This window comes from Gouania willdenowi, chromosome 18 (genome assembly GCF_900634775.1).
Source record: "Gouania willdenowi chromosome 18, fGouWil2.1, whole genome shotgun sequence".
NCBI classification, from domain to species: Eukaryota; Metazoa; Chordata; class Actinopteri; order Blenniiformes; family Gobiesocidae; genus Gouania; species Gouania willdenowi.
Window position 1 is genome coordinate 2,056,488 of NC_041061.1, and position 18,415 is coordinate 2,074,902.

Consider the following 18,415-nt stretch of genomic DNA (forward strand, 5'->3'; position numbering starts at 1 on the left):
TTTTTTTTAATTTTTTTTTTTTTTAAAACCTGTTAACAGTTTTAACGATACTACATTTAACTTGTTTTTTGTGAATGTTTGGTAAAACTAAAGGACAAGATGTATGGTTTAATATATTAATAAATGTGTTTTGTGCCACATTTATTATCTAATCACCATCTAAATACATTTGTTATCAATGAATATTTAGATTTTTATGACGTGTATTAGGGCCACATTACAATAAAAAATAAAATCTGGGCACTACAAGATTAAAAGTTGTAATATTTTGAGAATAATGTTGTAATATTATGAGAGTAAAGTTGTAATTTTATAAGAATAAAGTCATAGTTTAATAAAATTGTAATTTTATGAGATTATTTTTTGAGATTGAAGTCGTTATATTTCAAGATTAAAGTCGTAATTTTTCGAGGGTTGAATCAGAATTTTCTGAGAATAAAATCGTAATATTTTGAGATTAAAGTCATGTTATTTCAAGATTAAAGTCATAATATTAAGAGAATAAAGTTGTATTTTCATGAGAATAAAGTAGTATCTTAATAAAATCGTAATTTAATTAGATTAAAGTCGTAATATTTCAACATTAAAGTTGTAATATTTCGAGAATAAAGTCAATGGTATGAGTAAATTTGTATCTTAATAAAATCATAATTCAATTATAGTAAAGTCGTAATATTTCAACATTCAAGTCGTAATATTTCCAGAATAAAGTCGCAATTTTAGGAGATTAAAGTCATAACATTTCAAGATTAAAGTCGGAATATTTCCTGATTAAAGTTGCAATTTTACGAGATTAAAGTCATAATTTTTAAAGATTTAAGTTGTAATATTTTAAGATTAGTCATAATATTTCCAGAACAAAGTTGTGATTTTTTGAGAATAAAGTCGTATCTTAATAAAATCGTAATTTTATGAGATTAAAGTCATAATATTTCAAGGATGAAGTTGCAATATTTCGAGAATAAAGTCATAATTTTACGAGAGTAAAGTTATATCTTAATAAAATCGTAATTTTATGAGAATAAAGTTGTATCTTACTGAAATCGGAATTTTATGAGGGCAAAATTGTAATATTTCAAGATAGAAGTGATAATATTTCGAGAATCAAGTTGTAATATGAGAATCAAGTTGTATTTTAATAAAAGCGTAATTTTATGAGATTAAAGTTGTAATAGTTCCAGATTAAAGTAATAATATTTCAAGAACAAAGTTGTAATTTTATGCGAGTAAAGTTGTATCTTAATAAAATCGTAATTTTATGAGATGTATTTCAATAATATATTGCATCATTTTGAGAACAAAGTTGAATTTTTTTTTAGAATAAAAATGTAATTTTATGAGAATAGTCATAATATTTCAAGATTGAAGTTGTAATATTTTGAGATTAAATACATATTATTTCCAGGATAAATGAGAATAAACTTGTATCTTAATAAATTCGTAATTTTATGAGATTAAAGTCATAATAATATGTCAACACTGAATTTATAATATTTTGAGATAAAAGACGTCATTTTATAAGATAAAGTCGTATCTTAATTAAATCAAAATTTCAACAAAATGGCTCTTGTTTTGTTTGTTCGGTTTTTTGTTTTGTTTTTCGGGGGGTGAGACATTATTTTAACTTTATATTTATCAATGCAGTAAATATTTATCATCTTTAATCAGTGCTGAGTAAAATAATGCTGCCCTCTAGTGACAGAGTATTAGAACTGCAATCGATCTTTTTCTGGAACATTTAGAGTTGATGTAGTTGATCTTCACACACATACGCACAGCAAACGTGTTGTTGTTGTGTTGTTATATATTATTTAAGATTTTTTGAGCATTCTCTGAACAACTTTAGGTCATTTGTGTTCCTGTTTTTTTCTGTTTCTTTTGGAACATTAGTTCATTCCTACTTTTTAACGTTTAACATGTTTCTCACACTTTATGTGTAATAGTTTGTCTGTGGTTGTTTATTTCCCACTTGTTTTCAATTATTTCTAACATTTTGTGTCATTCGAAAGATATTTGTGTAATAAGTTGTGTGGATTTTTTTGTAGTTTAGGTTATTTAAACCATTTAATATAAAATTTAGCATTTCAATAGTTTTATATTTGTCATATTTCTTTAAATTTTTCACAGTTGTGTAAAATATAATATTTTAATGAATGTACAACATTTTTTTTACATATTGAGAAGTTTTGAGGACATTTATTATGTTTTTAGAACTTTATTTGTGTCAAATATAGTCCTTGTTTTTATGTAATGTGTAAGTTTTGAAAGGAAAGCGTTGAAATTGTTTAAAGGATTTTGTAACACATTGGGACACTAGAGCAGGTTTTACTTTTTATTTATTTATGTTGTTTATTGGTGATTTTTATTCATTTGTGGCACTCATTCAACATTTTGAGGTTATTGGCATTTATACAGATTTTAAGCTGTTTTGTATTTGTTTTATAGAATTTGACATATGTTATTTATTTTTTATTTATTTTTATTTATTTTTTTTTTGGGGGGGGGGGGGGGGGGGGGGTTTCGTTCCACACTTTTGCCATTTTATATATTATAGTTTTTTAGTACCTTGTGTTCCTTGAAATGCTTTTGTTTTTTTCTCCACATGTTTTTTTTTTTGTTCTTTGTGGTGTGAGAGTTTTAATTATATTTGTAGAACTTCATTCATGTAAAAACTTTGTTTGCACTTGTCTGTAAATTTTCAATGTTAAATGTTTTCAATAATTTATGTATTTGTTCAAAACCGGTTTCTCTTGGATATGACGCCTCTTGTTGTCCCACTGGATTATTAACCTGTTTAAATAAAGGTTATATGATAAAATCAAATAAATCTAAAGAGTTTTAAAGAACATTTTTTGTTTCACTTTGTGTGACATTTTTGCATCTTAATTTATTCTTTGTTTTTGTTGCCCCTTTAACTGTCACACCGTAGTCAAGTTACCCAGTTTTAAAATAGACCGATTTTATAAAATATACAATAAATATTCACACACTTTGCTCTTTCTATGGTATTATTAATGAAACAATATCTCACATATTTTTGGAATGTACTTACACACACACACACACACACACACACACACACACACACACATACACACACACACACACACACACACACACACAAATACTTTTTAATTCCAAAGTTGATTCCTCATTTAAATTGAGTATTCAACATGTACTGTTTTGGTTTGTTGATAAGTGAGAGATAAATCTCAGAATAAATATTTGTAATCAGCTTTCTCTTAATTCATATTCACTGTATAAAATTTGCAACGACCAAATATTATTGTTTTTAAGCTGTTTTAATATCTTATCTAAAAGGTAAAGCGACCAAAACAAATATATATTATCTATGCTTTATTCATCCTCGAGCCCTTTTTACTTTATAGTTATTTGTTGTTGCTTTGTTTGTTTGTTTTTTTTCTAATATATGTAACTGTCTTTTATCCTGAACATTTCTGTACTTTTCTGTATATATTTTGTCAATAAATTAAAATAATAAAAAAAACAGTTTAATAATGAGTTTTTATGAATTTGTGTAGTGTTTTATGTAACTTTCTGCGACATTTTTTCGGCCCTAATTTGTGTCAAAATGTGCTTTTGTTGTTTTTAAACATTGTGACCGCCCCACTCCCTCCCTCTGATGACGTCACAGGGCCGTAGGGGAGGAAAGTGCCGAAGACAAACCGGACGTGGTGGAGTTTTCCCGCAGACTCAGAAGCGACCGCTGTGCGGACGCCGTCCCGCACTGGTCTCTGCGGGGTTTGTTCGGCTCACTTTGCGGGGTTTGCAGCTCTCTCACGCGGCTGTGGCGCAGCTCGTTACTGGGACGGAACACTGCGGACGGGGACGGGACGCCATGGCCGAGGCTCGGCCTGAAGAAGAGGAGGAGAGGATGAGGGACAGCCGACGGCCCCGCAGCAGCTCCGGAGGTCAGACTAGTTCATTAATGAATTAATGAATTAATTAATAATAAATTCATTAACACCCGCTGGAAATCGTTCAGAACCGAGGCGGTCTCGTGGCAAACATACCAAAACACCGCAGTCCTGCACGTGCCCCACCTGTCATTAAAGTTAATTATTAGTTTTTAAAGGTTTAACTGCACCACAAACCCACACACTGGCGTTTAACCGAACTAAATTAAATTGCACAACGTTATCTTAGTTTTAGACTTTGTTTTGTCTTCAGAGATGTTCTAACTTTATTACAATTTTATTTCATTAAGGTAGAAGAGGTTTTTATTTTTTATTATTAATATTATTTTTACTGTCATGACTCAGCAGTATTATCTTCCCACCACCAGGGGGCGATCAACTCAGTCTGAGAATAGTTTTAGTTCGTAATAGTGTTTTCTTCTAGTTTTGGATCTTTTTCACGAGATAACATGATCACCAGTCAAACCGTTACACCAACTTGTTCACATTAAATTCGTCAAAAACCAATCACAAGATAAAAAAAAATTATTACTGATCGAATTGTAACACTTAGTCGCGCGAGGCTCAATATGTCCGAAAATAGTCACGAGATAACATGATCACCAATCAAACCATAACGCCAACTTGTACACATGTTAAGTTTGTCAAAAAACAGTCACAAGATGACATGATTACAAGTTGAACTGTAACACCTACTTGTGCGAATGCTTAATGTGTCAGAAAATAGTCACAAGATTAAAATAATCACATATCAAACCATAACACCAACACATGTTCAGTGTGTGAAGAAAAAAAGACCCGTAACAGTCAATAATCATAGTTTTAGTCCTAAACACTGTTTTCTTCAAGTTTTCGATTTTTTTCACTATTGTGTCGTAGATTCCAGTCGCAGTTTGTGAAAAAAACACAAGTTGTCGTACTTACGACTGTTACTCTTTCACCTTTATGTTTTTGTAGTTTTGTGTGTTTTTTAGATGATCCAGTCACTTTATTGTGTATCTTTGTGTTTCGGCTTCTTTTTGTGGTGGTTTTCACCCTCTCAAAGTGCACATTTTTGTATTTTCCTGTTTTTAAGTTTTGTTTTATTTTTTTACTGTTTTATGTTGGGTTTTTTTGTTGTTGTTTAGTTTTTTTTTTGTGCCTCTAGTGGATTTGTGTTTTGTTGCTATTTTGTCCTTTTTACATGTGTTTGTTGTCGTTTTCAGACTCTACACAGTTTGTTTTTTTCTTTTTTTTTTTTGCTTTTTTTAATGTGTTTTTAGTAGTTGTCTTTTGTTTTTTAATGGTTTGTTTTTGTTGATGTTTTCAGCCTCTTTGGGGTTTTAATGGTTTCTGTGTTGGTCCGTTTGAATTGTTGTTGTTTTTGTGTATTTCTGAGCACACAACTATCTCTCAAACAGTGTGAGGAATGTTTTCCGTGTTTGATCTAAAACCTTAGATCACGTGTCTCAACATGTGGGTCAAAGTTCATTCGTGTTGACACAAGGTTTCTGCCTCAGTCTGTGGAAATACTGAGCGTTTCAGGGGGAGTGTGTGATTACCCAGAATGCCCTGAGGCACAACCATTGGTTTGTTTTCATATCCGAGTGCTGTGATTGGCTGACGTTGTGTGTGTGTGTGTGTTCGTCATCAGTGTGTTTTTAAAACTTGAGATTTACAAACTGGAACCATAGCAACTACTGGTGTCAAAATATTGTCACTAGATAACATGAATACCAGTTAAACCGTTACACCAACTTTACACACGTTTTTGAAAAACCAGTCACAAGATGACAGGATCACCAGTCAAACCGTGACACCAACTTGTACACACTTGTTTGTCAAAAAACAGTCACTAGATAACATGATGACCAGTCAATACCTAACACCAACTTCTATACACTTTAAGTTTGTCATAAACCAGTCACAACATAACCTGATTACCAGTCAAACCCTAACACCAACTTTATACTTAAGTTTGTCAAAAAACAGTCACTAGATAACATGATTATCATAACCGTAACATTTACTGGTGCTGCCAGAATTTAGTCACAAGATGACATGATCACTAGTAGAAATGTTACATCATGCATTTCATGTGTCAGAATATAGTCACAAGATGACATGATCACCAGTCAAACCCTAACACCAACTTGTAAACACGTTAATTCTGTCAAAAAAAACAGCCTCAAGGTGACATGATGACCAGTCAATCCCTAACATCAAATTATATACCTTGTTTGTCAAAAACCAGTCACGAGATAACATGTTCACCAGTTGAACTGTAACATTGATAATTTTATGTTGGAAACCAGTCACAAGATAACCTGATTACCTGTCGAACCAGAACACCAACTGGTACGAGGGTTCAATCAATGTGTCCGATTTCAGTCATAAGATAACATGATCGCCAACCGAACCGTAACACCAACTTGTACTAGGAGTCAGAAACCAGTCCCAGGATAACATGATGACCAGTGGAAGCTTTACACCACCTGTTCAGACTCATTTTGCTGCGTGTGCATCATGGTCCAACATCTGGAAATGATTAAACTGACATCATCGCTGCTGCAGAGGTTTAGTGAGGACTTGAGTTGCTGGCTCTGCCAATCACAGAGAAGGGCAGTGAGCATGGGGGCGGGGCTATCAAGAGGAAAAAGGAAAAGTTTGAGTGTTTTTGACGAGGTAGAGAGAGAAGGAACAGCTCAGCACTGTTCAGCTCTTTTCTAATCAACAGAACGTCCAGGAGACGAACTCCATCTTCTTCTTTTTTTTTTATTTCTTAAAAATCCTCTGCGTCTAAACCAACAAGTGTCAGATTACAGTTTACTTTCAAAATAAAACTCTCACCTTTTTATTTTAGTTATATTTCTTTGTGTCAGCCAATGATCTTTTTTCGTCTTCCTGTTCCCGTTTCCAGAGCAACCCAACAGACGGAAGCCGGAGCATCGACTCAGGTGAGCGTCATTAGCATTATCACATTAGCATTAGCTTTGAGGTCTTGAGTGAGCTGCGGCTTTACTGCTGCTTATCAAAGCTGATGGTTAGCATTAGCGTTGGTTTTCAGTTAGCAGTAGAATTTAGTCTTGATTTTAGTTGTCAGAAGTACTGTTAGCATTAGCATTGGTTTACAGGTAGCAGTAGAATTTACGCTTGGCATTAGTCATCAGTCATGCTGTTAGCATTAGCGTTTTGTTTGTCAAGCTTAAGTTTCCTTAAAGCTGATTTAGAGCAGCATGTTTTCCGTTTTTGAATGAATGATGGTCAGCGTTAGATTCTATTTATCTTTCAGTGTATGAAAAGCCTTTCTTCATTCACTATGTTTAGTATGAATAAGCTCATTTAAAACTGGCTTAATGTCCTAGCTGTTAGCATTAGCATTAACCTGTATCACGCAGCAGCTTTAACTTCAATCAATGTTGAGCAGCAGCTTTGTTTTTCCTGCTATTTTTCAGCTGACTGTTAGCATTAGCATCAGCATCAGCAGCCTGTTTGCTGTTGAACAGACGCTACATTTCCACCCGCACTGACACATGCCTTTAGGTATTTGGGCTGTTGTCTGGTTGGCATGGCAACCAGCTGACGAAGTCACCGGGTTTAAAGTGTGTGTGTGTGTGTGTGTGTGTGTGTGTGTGTGTGTGTGTGTGTGTGTGTGTGTGTGTGTGTGTGTGTGTGTGTGTGTGTGTGTGTGTGTGTGTGTGTGTGTGTGTGTGTGTGTGTGTGTGTGTGTGTGTGTGTGTGTGTCTGACTTTGATTAGGAGGAGAAAAGCGCTGACGTGGAGTTTTTTAATGGTGTTTCTGTGTTTGTGTTCAGCCAGGGGCCGCTGTCGTCCATCAGAGCTGCTATCAAGAGGAGTGAGTGAAGAAAAGTTTATTACATAATTAAACTGTATTTATTGGTATATTTTCACTGTATTTGAAATGTTTTTTTAAGGTTTTTTTTTTTATTGAATATGCCTTTATTTCCATTATTTTTAATATTATTTTTTTTTTATTTATATGATCTTTTAATGATATTGTTAGAATCTCCATTATATTTTAGCATTTCCATTCCTTCTCCATCAGGTTTTAGGTGCAGGTTTAAACGTCTGTTAGCATTAGCATCAGTATTTACTTGCCGTGTCGTTAGCTTCCAACAGGTCGACGCCGCTGTCGGAGCCGAGCAGAGAACCAGAGCGGAGGTAAACAAACCTATAGTTTCTTCTTCTCTGCTCGTTGACGTCATTCCTGTTGTTTTTCTGAACAGACGTCCTCAGATCACCGTCGTGTCAGCGGAGCCGTTAGCTGCGACGTCCTGGTTTCCGGGTTCTGGAGGTTGTCCTCCTCCTCCTCCGCCCCCCGCTCAGGTCTGGGGTTCCTCCATTCCCCCATTCGTCCAGGTGAGATTATGATTGCTATGCTCTACATTTACTTTACCTGAAAATTATGTTTGTAGCCTTTGTTACTTCAACTTTACGCTACTTTACATTTAGTATATGTTATGTTTAGATTTATGTTGCGTTTAGTTTGTTATTTTGTTACATTTACTTTACATGACTTTTAGTCTATGTTATTAGGTTTTTGTTACATTTATTTTAGTTTGTTACGTTTAGTTTATGTTGCGTTTAGTTTAAGTTTCTTACATTTAGATTAGGTTAAATTTACGTTACGTAAATTTTACATTTTATTTATTTCATGTTACATTGTTATTTTGCGTTCTGTTGACATTACGTTACATTACATTTACTTTATATTGCATACATTTACATTATGTTTACTTATATTGATATATTTACTCTGCATTTATTTAAATTTAATGTCATGTTGCAGTTTATGTTCAGTCTACTTTACTTTCTGTCTCCTTTGCGTTACGTCTAATTTGTTACATTATGTGGCCCTGATGTTACGTTATTTGACGTTGACATTACGTTACGTTTACATGTTTATGTTTATATTATCTTTATATTGCGTTTAATTTCTTCTGAAGCAGCTTTTAGATCAAAACAGATCTGGATCAGAAGTGTCTGACTTTTAGTGATGTAACTAACATTTAAACCAGTTTAAATACTCACAGTATGTAAACTGTGTCGTCTGAACCAGCTTCAGTTTTCCAGTTTTCTGACGGTTTCCTGTTTCTCCTCCTCAGCCGCCTCCTTCCTATGACCAGGTGATCCGAGAGAAATCTCAGGAGCTCCGCCCCCCTCCAGCCCCATCGTCATCATCATCTCCATCGTCATCCTCCTCTCTCACTTCACGTCCGGTTTCTACGACAACCATCGCCACGCAGACGGACACGGAATCGTCCTTTGAATGCTCCGAGTCGCAGAGTGAGACCACGCCCACATTCAGAATTTATTTTCTCGTCACATTTTCTTTTAATTTCCTTTTTTGACAGGAAGAAATTTTTTTAATAGGTTTTTTTTCTGTAAATGTTTTTAAATTTTTAAGTGTTTTTTAAGTGTTAGTGACTTTTTCTTATTTGCTTTTTGGTGACGAGTTAGATTTATTTTTGTAGCTTTTTTTGTTGAAAAAAAATTTTGTAGAAAATGTTTTTGTAAAAATTGTAGAAAATTTAAAAGGTATAAATAAGTATTTCTTAAAAAGAAATGTTTTACCTTTTTCAGCTCAGCGGCCCTTGCGACCCCCCCGCCCGGCTCTGCCCCTCCCTCTGACATGGTCACATGACGACCTCGCCATCCCCAGTGAATCAGCACGCGACACTTTAGCCGGCCCGACGGCGCACCTCGGCACAACCGATCAGAGCTGCGACCTGCTCGGCTCACCTTTGACCTTTGACTCAGCGGCACAGACTGACCAATCAGAGTGTCCGAGACCACGCCCTCGCCCTCGCTCTGACCTCAGAGCTAAGCCAATCACCAGCGAGGTCAAAGTTCAGACTCTGGTGAAGCTGAGGGAGGACGGTTTTGCTACGTTAGCTGCGCGACGTGTCGTAGACGGAGCGGCCAGCAGAGGGTCGTACCTCCAGGAACTGCTGGACGCGTTTGGCTCAGACGACTGGGGCTTCCCCGATTACCACGGTGACGACAGGGAGCCTAGCCAATCAGAGAGCGAGGAGGACGACACTGCGGAGGAGATGAAGTCGTCTGAACCCCGGCCGCAACCTTGTCTCCAAAGGCAACCAGACAAACCACGCCCCCCCATCATCGCACCAAAACCGCAACATTTCTCATTTGGACGGACGATGTTGAGTGGTGAAATCTGTGAGGGGGGTGGAGCTTTGATGGCGGAGCCAATCAGTGCACGGGAAACTACTTCTTCTGAGGTTTGTTAATTCAGACTTGGATTTACTAATGATTAGCCCAATGTTTAGTGTAGCCTAGCATGTGGTGATGCTAGCTGAGCAGGGTCAAAGGTTGAAGGGGCGGGGCTTGTCATAAATGTTTTTATTTGCTGATAATTATCTTTCTTTTCTTTCCTCCAGCGTTCGTCTGACGGATGTTCTACAGATGGAACTTCAAAGGATTCTGAGCTCACCTCAGTCCCAGGTCCGGTCCGTGTCGCCCCCCCGAGGAGGAGAACCACAGAGAAACCGGCTGTGATGCCCAAACCTCAGACCAGGACCAGCGCCCCCGTCCCTGCTCCCAGACCCGTCCTCCACAAAGCGCTCTCGTCTCCCAGCGATGCTTCAACTACGCACAAAGCTCCGCCCAGACCGTCAGCAGCTCCCCGGACCATCACAGGGGGCGCCAACCAGGACTCCACAGACAAACCAACGGCTCCGACACCGCTACAGAGACACAGCATGGATGTTGGGGACGGAGCTATGACAGGAAGTGAAGAGCCAGAGAGTCGTCATGGTGAGATTGGTTTGTCTTTTGTGATGCGTTCAATGTCAGTTCTGTGTTCTGTGAGGCGTTCAGGGACACTGTTTCAAAAGTTGTCATTTTTAATGGTTTGACAAAAGATTTTGATTGTCGGTCATCATGATGCGTTCAAGGAACACTCAAGGAGTGTAATGACTGTTGTGTTTGATGAGGCATTCAGGAACACTCAGTCAATGGCTTTCGGGACAGATAAGCTTGATATTGGAGAATATTGAGGTGTTCAATGACATTTCTAGATTATTTGTTGTTGCTTTTTTCAAAAATATTTTATTGTGATGCGTTCAGGTACCAGTGTTTGATTTAATGCTTCATGTTTGTCGTGAGGCATTCATGGATGCTGGTTCAGTGGGATTTCTTGTTTTTTGCAGCTCAGAGTTCTTTTTTTCACATTTAGTTTTTGAATTGTTTGAAAGTTCAGTAACATTTCTAAAATGTGGGATGTTTTTTTTTCAGCAAGTTTTAATTGTGATGCGTTCAGGGAACAGTGCTTGATTACTGAGGCATTCTGGTGCTCCCACAGTCAGTGGGAATTTTGTGGAATTTTTTGCAACTTTGATTTGTTAGTTAAAATCATCTTTCAAGTTGTGTTCAAGGACAGTTCCAAGTGTCCGTCAACTGCCAACAATTTTTTTAAATTTGACTAAACATGACTTAAAAGTAAATGTCAACCAATAACTACATCACATTTTTATGAAGTGCTAAAAATCTGCTAAAATGCTTCTAAAGAAACAAACTAAACTAGCGTAGCTTCATGTGGCGTTCAGGGACACTCACGGTTCAGTGGTTGTTGTTTAATTTTGAGTCAAAACAGGAAAAATGTTCACATTCAAAGTTGTGATTGTTGGTCTTTAACGAGTTTTGATGATGCGTTCAGGAACCAGTGTTTGATTGAATGTATCATGAGGCATTCAAGGACGCTTGGTCAGTGGCATTTCTTGTTTTAGTAACTCAGAGAATTCTATAATAACTTTTTTTTTTTTTCTTTATTTACATTTAGTTTTTATTGGTTTGAAAGAGGTGTTCAGTGACTGTTCAAGGAGTCCATTATCTGTAATTTTTAGCACTTTGTTCACAACAATAAAGATGTTTTGTAAACTTTGAGTTTTTCTATTTTAACAAGCTTTAGTGATGCATTCAGGGAACCACGTTATACATATTATATGATGGTGTTTCATAAGGCGTTCAGGGCACTCAGTCACTGGGATAACTGGAGAATTTGCTCATTCCTTTGAGTGTTTTCAAGAGACATTCAATGGCAGTTCAGAGTGTTTGATGGTGAGTTCAATGACTCCAATGAAGGTTGAACAAAATAAACTTCGAGTTTCAAATGGTTTTCAGGAGGCGTTCAGGGACAGATGAGCGCTGCTTTTTTCCTGTATCAACCAGAATGAAAACTTAACAACCACACAATATTTTCCTGCTTTATTAGACTTTTATTTTGAAAGGATGTAATTCTCAAATTTTTTTTTTTTAAATAACCTTTTTTTAAATTATTATTGTCACAGTAAAAGTCGACCGTTGCCGTCCAGACGTCCCGAACAGTGAGATGTCCCTGAACGCACCAGACAGAGCCAGTGGTGAGAGTTGGATCAGATTACTCTCTGTGTGTGTGTGTGTGCGTGTGCGTGCGGCGATTGTGTGAGAGGAGAATAGATGCTCTGTGTGTGATGATGATATCCCTGAGCCTGTCTTTTCATTCAATTCATTCAGAATTAAATCATTTGAATGTAAATAATTCTGAATTAAATAATTTTGAATTAATTATTTTGAATTAATCTTTCAGAATGAATTATTCAGAATGTAAAAATTCAGAATTATTTGATATTAATTTTTTTTATTTTTTTTTATTTATTCAGTTTATTTCCGACATGGTCATTTTTATTTATTTATTTATTCAGTTTATTTCCGACATGGTTATTAATTATTCTGAATTAATCATTCTGAATTTATTATTCAGAATAAAAAAATCAGTATTATTTATTCAATATTAAATAACTCTGGATTAGATAATTTGGAATTCATTATTTGTAATTCAATAATTCAGAATTAATTATTCAGAATTAAAAAATTCAAAGAATTATTTATTCAATGTTAAATAACTCTGACTTAAATCATTTGGAATTCATCATTCTGAATTTAATAACTGAATTAATTATTCTTAATTAAATAATTCAAAATTAATTTGGAATTGAATAATTCAGAATCAAATAATTCAGAATTAATTATTTGGAATTAAATAGTCTCTGCTCCAGTCCAACACTTGCCTCAGGCGACCATCTTGGATTATGTCGTCACCAGCGCGTCACAGGAATTATTTCATTAGGAATTTAAATCCGAATAATCTAGTCAATTACTTTGGATTTAAGTTGAATTTAGAATGACCATTTTCATTCAGAATGAATATAAAGTCATTTTTAATCTTTTTAAAGAGGTTTCCACTTTTAACCTGAATTAAAGCCCTCGTGTTTCCTCCAGCTTTAAACCAACTTCCTGCTCGTCCTTCAGTCCCAGTTAAACCTCCGACTCCGGCCTCCAGGAGAAGTTCAGCTGGAAGCATCGACGGGACCAAGGAAAGCTGCTCTGATCGACCCCGACTTCAACGGTAAATATTAATCATCTGTGTTCAAATCATCTGAGCATGAAATAATGACGGGAGTCACATTATCTGACTTCCTGTTTACTGCTTTTAAACTTCCTGAAATGGTACCAAACATGCTGAATAAAGTTTTAAAAAAAAAAAGGTCAGTGCAGAAGTTGCTGATGGAACCAATGAAATGACAGAAAACGACACGGAAAATACAAAAAATGCATCAAATGGTACAAAATAACAACTGGAATGAACAAAAACATCCTTTAAGACACGTAACAGCCACAAAACTACAGCAGAAACCCCACGGAAATACAAAATTACACAAAAATATTTAATGCATACACCAAAAAGACATAAAACCTCAACCAAATAACACACAAAACCCCTTAAAAAGACACAAAATGGCACCATACGTTACAGCATTACGTCTAGAGCCACAAAACCAGAAGAAAGACCTTAAAACGAGTGCTGTTGTTGAGTATGGACTAGTTTTCTGTCTCATTCTGAGACTTTTTTTTTTCTAAGATCTTCAAACGTGAAGCACCTCCCACTCCGTCCTCCACCAGTCAAATCCGCCCCTGGCCGACCGCCTGCTCCCACTATCAGCTCGGCCAATCAAAGTCCTCCTTTGTCAAAACCTGGCCCCACCCGCTCTGTCCCAGCATCCAATCAGGCGTCACCAAGGCAGTCGCCGAGGACCCCCAGGATTGGTCCTCCGTTACCACCGCGACCCAAACCGGGACACCCCCTGTACGGGGGCTACATGGTACGAACCGCTGCTTTCATCCTTTGATCATTTGATCCTTTCATCCAGTTACTGTTGGTTTGTGTTTGTTTTTTGTGTTTTTAAACATGTTTTTTCCTGTTTCAGAAACAGGAAGTTCTCATTGTCTTGGACGACAGTAGCCCCGCCCCCTCAGGTGAAGACGACACCATTACATTAATCAACCAATCAGAGTCTCTCCTCGACGTCCAACCAGAACCCGCCCTCGATCGGGAGAGCCAATCAAAACCAACCCTGGAGGAGCTGAGCCAATCAGACCAACAGGTACTGACTCTGACTCCACCCCCTAGTGGACACATGATGAACAGCAGCTGATGTAATGATGATTCTCTTTACAGTCCATTCTTCCCATGGAGCAGAAACAGCCTCCAGAAGCTCCGCCCCTAAGGTCTGTCGCCGTGGAAACAGTTTGTTTCTTATTTGTTGTTGTTTTTTTCCCTGGCCCTAAAAAGATACAAAATGAACAGGAAAACTACACAAATTGACTCCAAAATACACACAAAACACAGAAAAAGATAGAAAATGAAACATAAAAGGACATGAAAAACACACAAAATGACAAGAAAACATAGAAGGACCTGAAAAGTACACAAATTAACTCTAAAACACACAAAAATCACTGAATAAGATGCAAAATGAGACAAAAAACACACAAAAAGATAAAACACCCCTGAGGTCTGTTGCCCTGGAAACACCGTTTGTTCTTCTTTGTTGGTGTTTTTTTGGCCTCCAGCTGTCCTCGGTGCGTAGCCGTGTTCGACTTTGAGGGGAAAGAGGAAGACGAGCTCACCTTCACCAACGGTGATGTCATCGCCCTCCTCGGGTTGGTCGACCGCGACTGGGGGCGGGGCTTAATCCACGGCCGAGAAGGTATTTTCCCGCTGAGCTTCACCGAGGTGGTGGAGCCCCTCCCTCCATCACAGGGTGAAACCACACAATTGACGTCTACGGGAAACACTGGTGAGTCACAAAAGGTTTGTTTATTTATTTCAAAAATATATAGATCTGAATATCACACATAGACAACCAGTGGTCCAGGGGCTGCATGTGGCCCGTGACCATAATTTTGTGAGGCCCCAAAACCAATACATAAGATTACAAGAAAACACACAAATTGACCCTTAGAATACACAGAAAAAGTTACAAAATAAAACAAAAAGCACATACAATGACACGAAAAGTACACAAATTTACTCCAAAATACAGAAGGAAAAAACCAAAATAAAGCAAGAAAACATATAAAAGGACACAAAAAACATACAAAATTACAAGAAAGTTACACAAATTGTGTCCAAAATACACAAAAACAGAGAAAAAGATACAAAGTGAAACAATAAACACATCAAAGGACTTGAAAAACACACAAAATAAGACAAACACTTCAAAAACATACATTACAAGTTACAGGAAGAAAATACACAAAATTACTTAAAAGAAACACAAAAAAATAGAAAATAATAAATAAATAATTGACAATAAGAACATACACAGCCTTCTCATATTATTTTTCTGATCAGTCATTTGACTTTTTTTTTTTTTTTTTTTTTTTTGCACATTTACAATAAATTTAGTATTTATAATCTATAAAGCAAGGAATCTCTGTGTCTGTCTTTGGCTCACACACACACACACACACACACGTGTGCACACAAGAGGCCAAATGCGCTTGTGTGGCACTACAGAAAGACACACACACCCCACACATATGGTATTTATAATAAAAATATACTAAATGAATAAAATAAAAAACCTTTAACAATATTTATACAAAACGTACACAAAACTACAACAGAAATACACAAAAATATAACACAAAATGACTTGTGTGGTGCTACAGAAACACACACAAAAGGTATTTATAATAATATACTAAATGAGTAAAATAAAACAAAAACCTAAACAATAATTATACAAAAATACACAAAATGATGTCAGAAATGCACCAAAAATACACATAATGACTATAAAAAACATACATGACAGAAAAATGTAATTAAACCAGGTAAATCTCACACCCACAAATAAACCGCTTTATAACACTACAGATTACAGAGTATGTACATTTCTTTGTACATCCAACCTTCAAACACATACTCATTTAGCCATAATTAACAACTCTATTTAAGCTCCTCCCACTATATGAATACATACTTCTGACAGGCACTGTACTAGTGATTATACATTTGTTTCATCTGTAGTTTTATTAATAGTTTTGTTTTAAATAATAATGATTAATATTTTCCCTTCAGTCTCTCTGACCAGTCAGACTCCAGTCTCTGAGGTGAGTGTATCCTGTGGTTTCACTGGTTTCAGTGTCTAAGTGTGTCTAACACAGCTCTTATTTTGAAGGAGTGGGCGGTGGCTGTGTTTGACTTCAATCCTCAGAGCGTAGAGGACGTGGGCTTCCAGCGGGGGTCTCTGATCCTGGTCACTGAGCACGTGGACCCCCAGTGGAGGAGGGGGAGGGTGGACGGTAGAGAAGGACTGTACCCCGCCTCCTTCACCGCCCCCTGCACAGGTCTACCAAAATAAAAGCTTTCAAACTCTAATCACTTTGGGTTTCAAAGTAAGACGTTCCCACGCTGGCAGGGAAACCAAAACGCTGGTTTCTAACTGGTTCTATACTGGTTTTTCATTCTTTTTCTGCTGGTTTCTAACTGGGTTCTGTACTGGTTTCTAACTGTAATTGGTTTCTGAACTGATTTTCTGGACTTCTTTTTTTACTGGTTTCTCACCAGTTTTTTTACTGGCTGATCATTTACGAGTTTCTTACTGGTTTTTTTCTGGTTTCTGTGATGATCTTTTACTGGTTTCTGAACTGGTTCTTCACTGGCTGGTCTTTTATTGGTTTTATACTGGTTTTTCATAGGAACTTTTACTGCTTTCTAACTGGTTCTGTACTGGTTTTTGGACTTATTTCCTTCATTTTTACTGTTTTTTTTCTCTGGTCTCCGTTCCAGCGCTGTCGGCCAAAGCTTGCTTCGACTTCAGGGCGGAGAGTGACGACGAGCTGACGCTGAAGGTTGGAGCAGAACTTTATATCTTTAAACGTATTTTACAACAAGCTCTATTTTGATCATTTCTCAAGTATTTGAACATATTTTACTGTGTATATTTTCAGTATTTAGTCTATGTTTTAGGCGTTTCTTATTTTCTTCGATGTATATCTTAGAGCATATTGATTTCTTTGTATATTGGTTTTGAATGTTTTATTGGATTTTTTTACTATTTTTTCTTAGTGTGTATTTTTAATTGTATTTTACTTGTGTTTGTTATTATTTAATATTTATAAATGTTTATTTGTGAGCGTATAATGTCTTAGGTTTATATTTTTGCTGCGTAGAATAATTTAGTGTGTATTTTTGGAATTGTTTGTATTACAGATTAACTCTCTGCCACCCTCTGCAGGTCGGTGACGTCATCACGGAGGTGAAACCTGTAGACGAGCAGTGGGTTCTGGGAGTTGTAGGCGGGAGGAGAGGAATCGTGCCTAAAAACTACATTTCCCTGCTCTGTTGAGACTGAGAATGACCGGTGTGAGCTGCTCACTGGTTAAACTGGTACCAACCGCTGGATGTTTCTGTCACATTAACTCACATTCAAATGTATTTTTATTTTACATCATTGTTAACTTCAACCTATTTTAATTATTCATCACGTCACCTGATGATTTATTTCAGAAATCTTAATTAGTTTTTAACACAAAATTAAATCAGAGTTTAAAGTGTTCAATTAATGTAAGAACACAGCGAGAAACATCCAAAAATCAAAGATCCAACGGTTAAAAAAATCACTTTTTAATCAACATTTCACTTGTCTACATTTCAAAATAAAAGCCTGTTAGTGTGACTTTTAACGATGGCTTTATGCACTGCTGACTTTAGACGTACGCTGGAAAGTGTTGTTTGTTTTTTAACTCTAATAACTTTAACAAATGATGAAATGTTTTATGCAAAAGTTGTTACAGATTAAAGACGTTTTTAGATGAAAAGACGCTGTGTTTGAAGTCACTTCCTGATGGTTCTCAGATAATCAGAAACATGGTTACCATGGTGACATTTGGTTTCCTATGAGTCAAACACTAACCAGTGCCTTTGTTCCACTGTTGGATAAAACAAATATATAAAATGACAAAAAAAACACACACACAATATACAAAAGTACACAAATTGACTCCAAGATACACAGAAAAAGATAAATAAAACAAAAAACACACTAAAGGACATAAAAAAACGACACAATTACAAGAAAAAAGAAAAATGACAAGAAAAGTACACAAATTGACTCTAAGATGCACAAA

The 18,415-nt window shown here is 36.2% G+C and overlaps 1 protein-coding gene across 2 annotated transcripts; it reads left to right on the forward strand.

The window, feature by feature from the left end:
• Positions 1 to 3,654: 3,654 nt before the first annotated feature.
• On the forward strand, positions 3,655 to 18,108 carry LOC114480731 (SH3 domain-containing protein 19-like). Of its 2 annotated transcripts, none has more exons than XM_028475136.1 (18): positions 3,655 to 3,932; positions 6,838 to 6,874; positions 7,732 to 7,772; positions 8,047 to 8,098; positions 8,164 to 8,296; positions 9,043 to 9,223; positions 9,521 to 10,179; positions 10,339 to 10,714; positions 12,247 to 12,318; positions 13,217 to 13,343; positions 13,857 to 14,097; positions 14,203 to 14,379; positions 14,454 to 14,503; positions 14,849 to 15,075; positions 16,365 to 16,396; positions 16,465 to 16,633; positions 17,076 to 17,137; positions 17,524 to 18,108. In XM_028475136.1, exons 1-18 carry the CDS (start codon positions 3,860 to 3,862, stop codon positions 17,632 to 17,634), a joined length of 2,820 nt encoding a protein of 939 aa, XP_028330937.1. In that variant the 5' UTR covers positions 3,655 to 3,859; the 3' UTR covers positions 17,635 to 18,108. The 2 variants fall into 2 exon arrangements, with proteins under 2 accessions (XP_028330937.1, XP_028330938.1); XM_028475137.1 differs by having other exon boundaries at positions 13,247 to 13,343.
• The last annotated feature ends 307 nt before the right edge of the window (positions 18,109 to 18,415 follow it).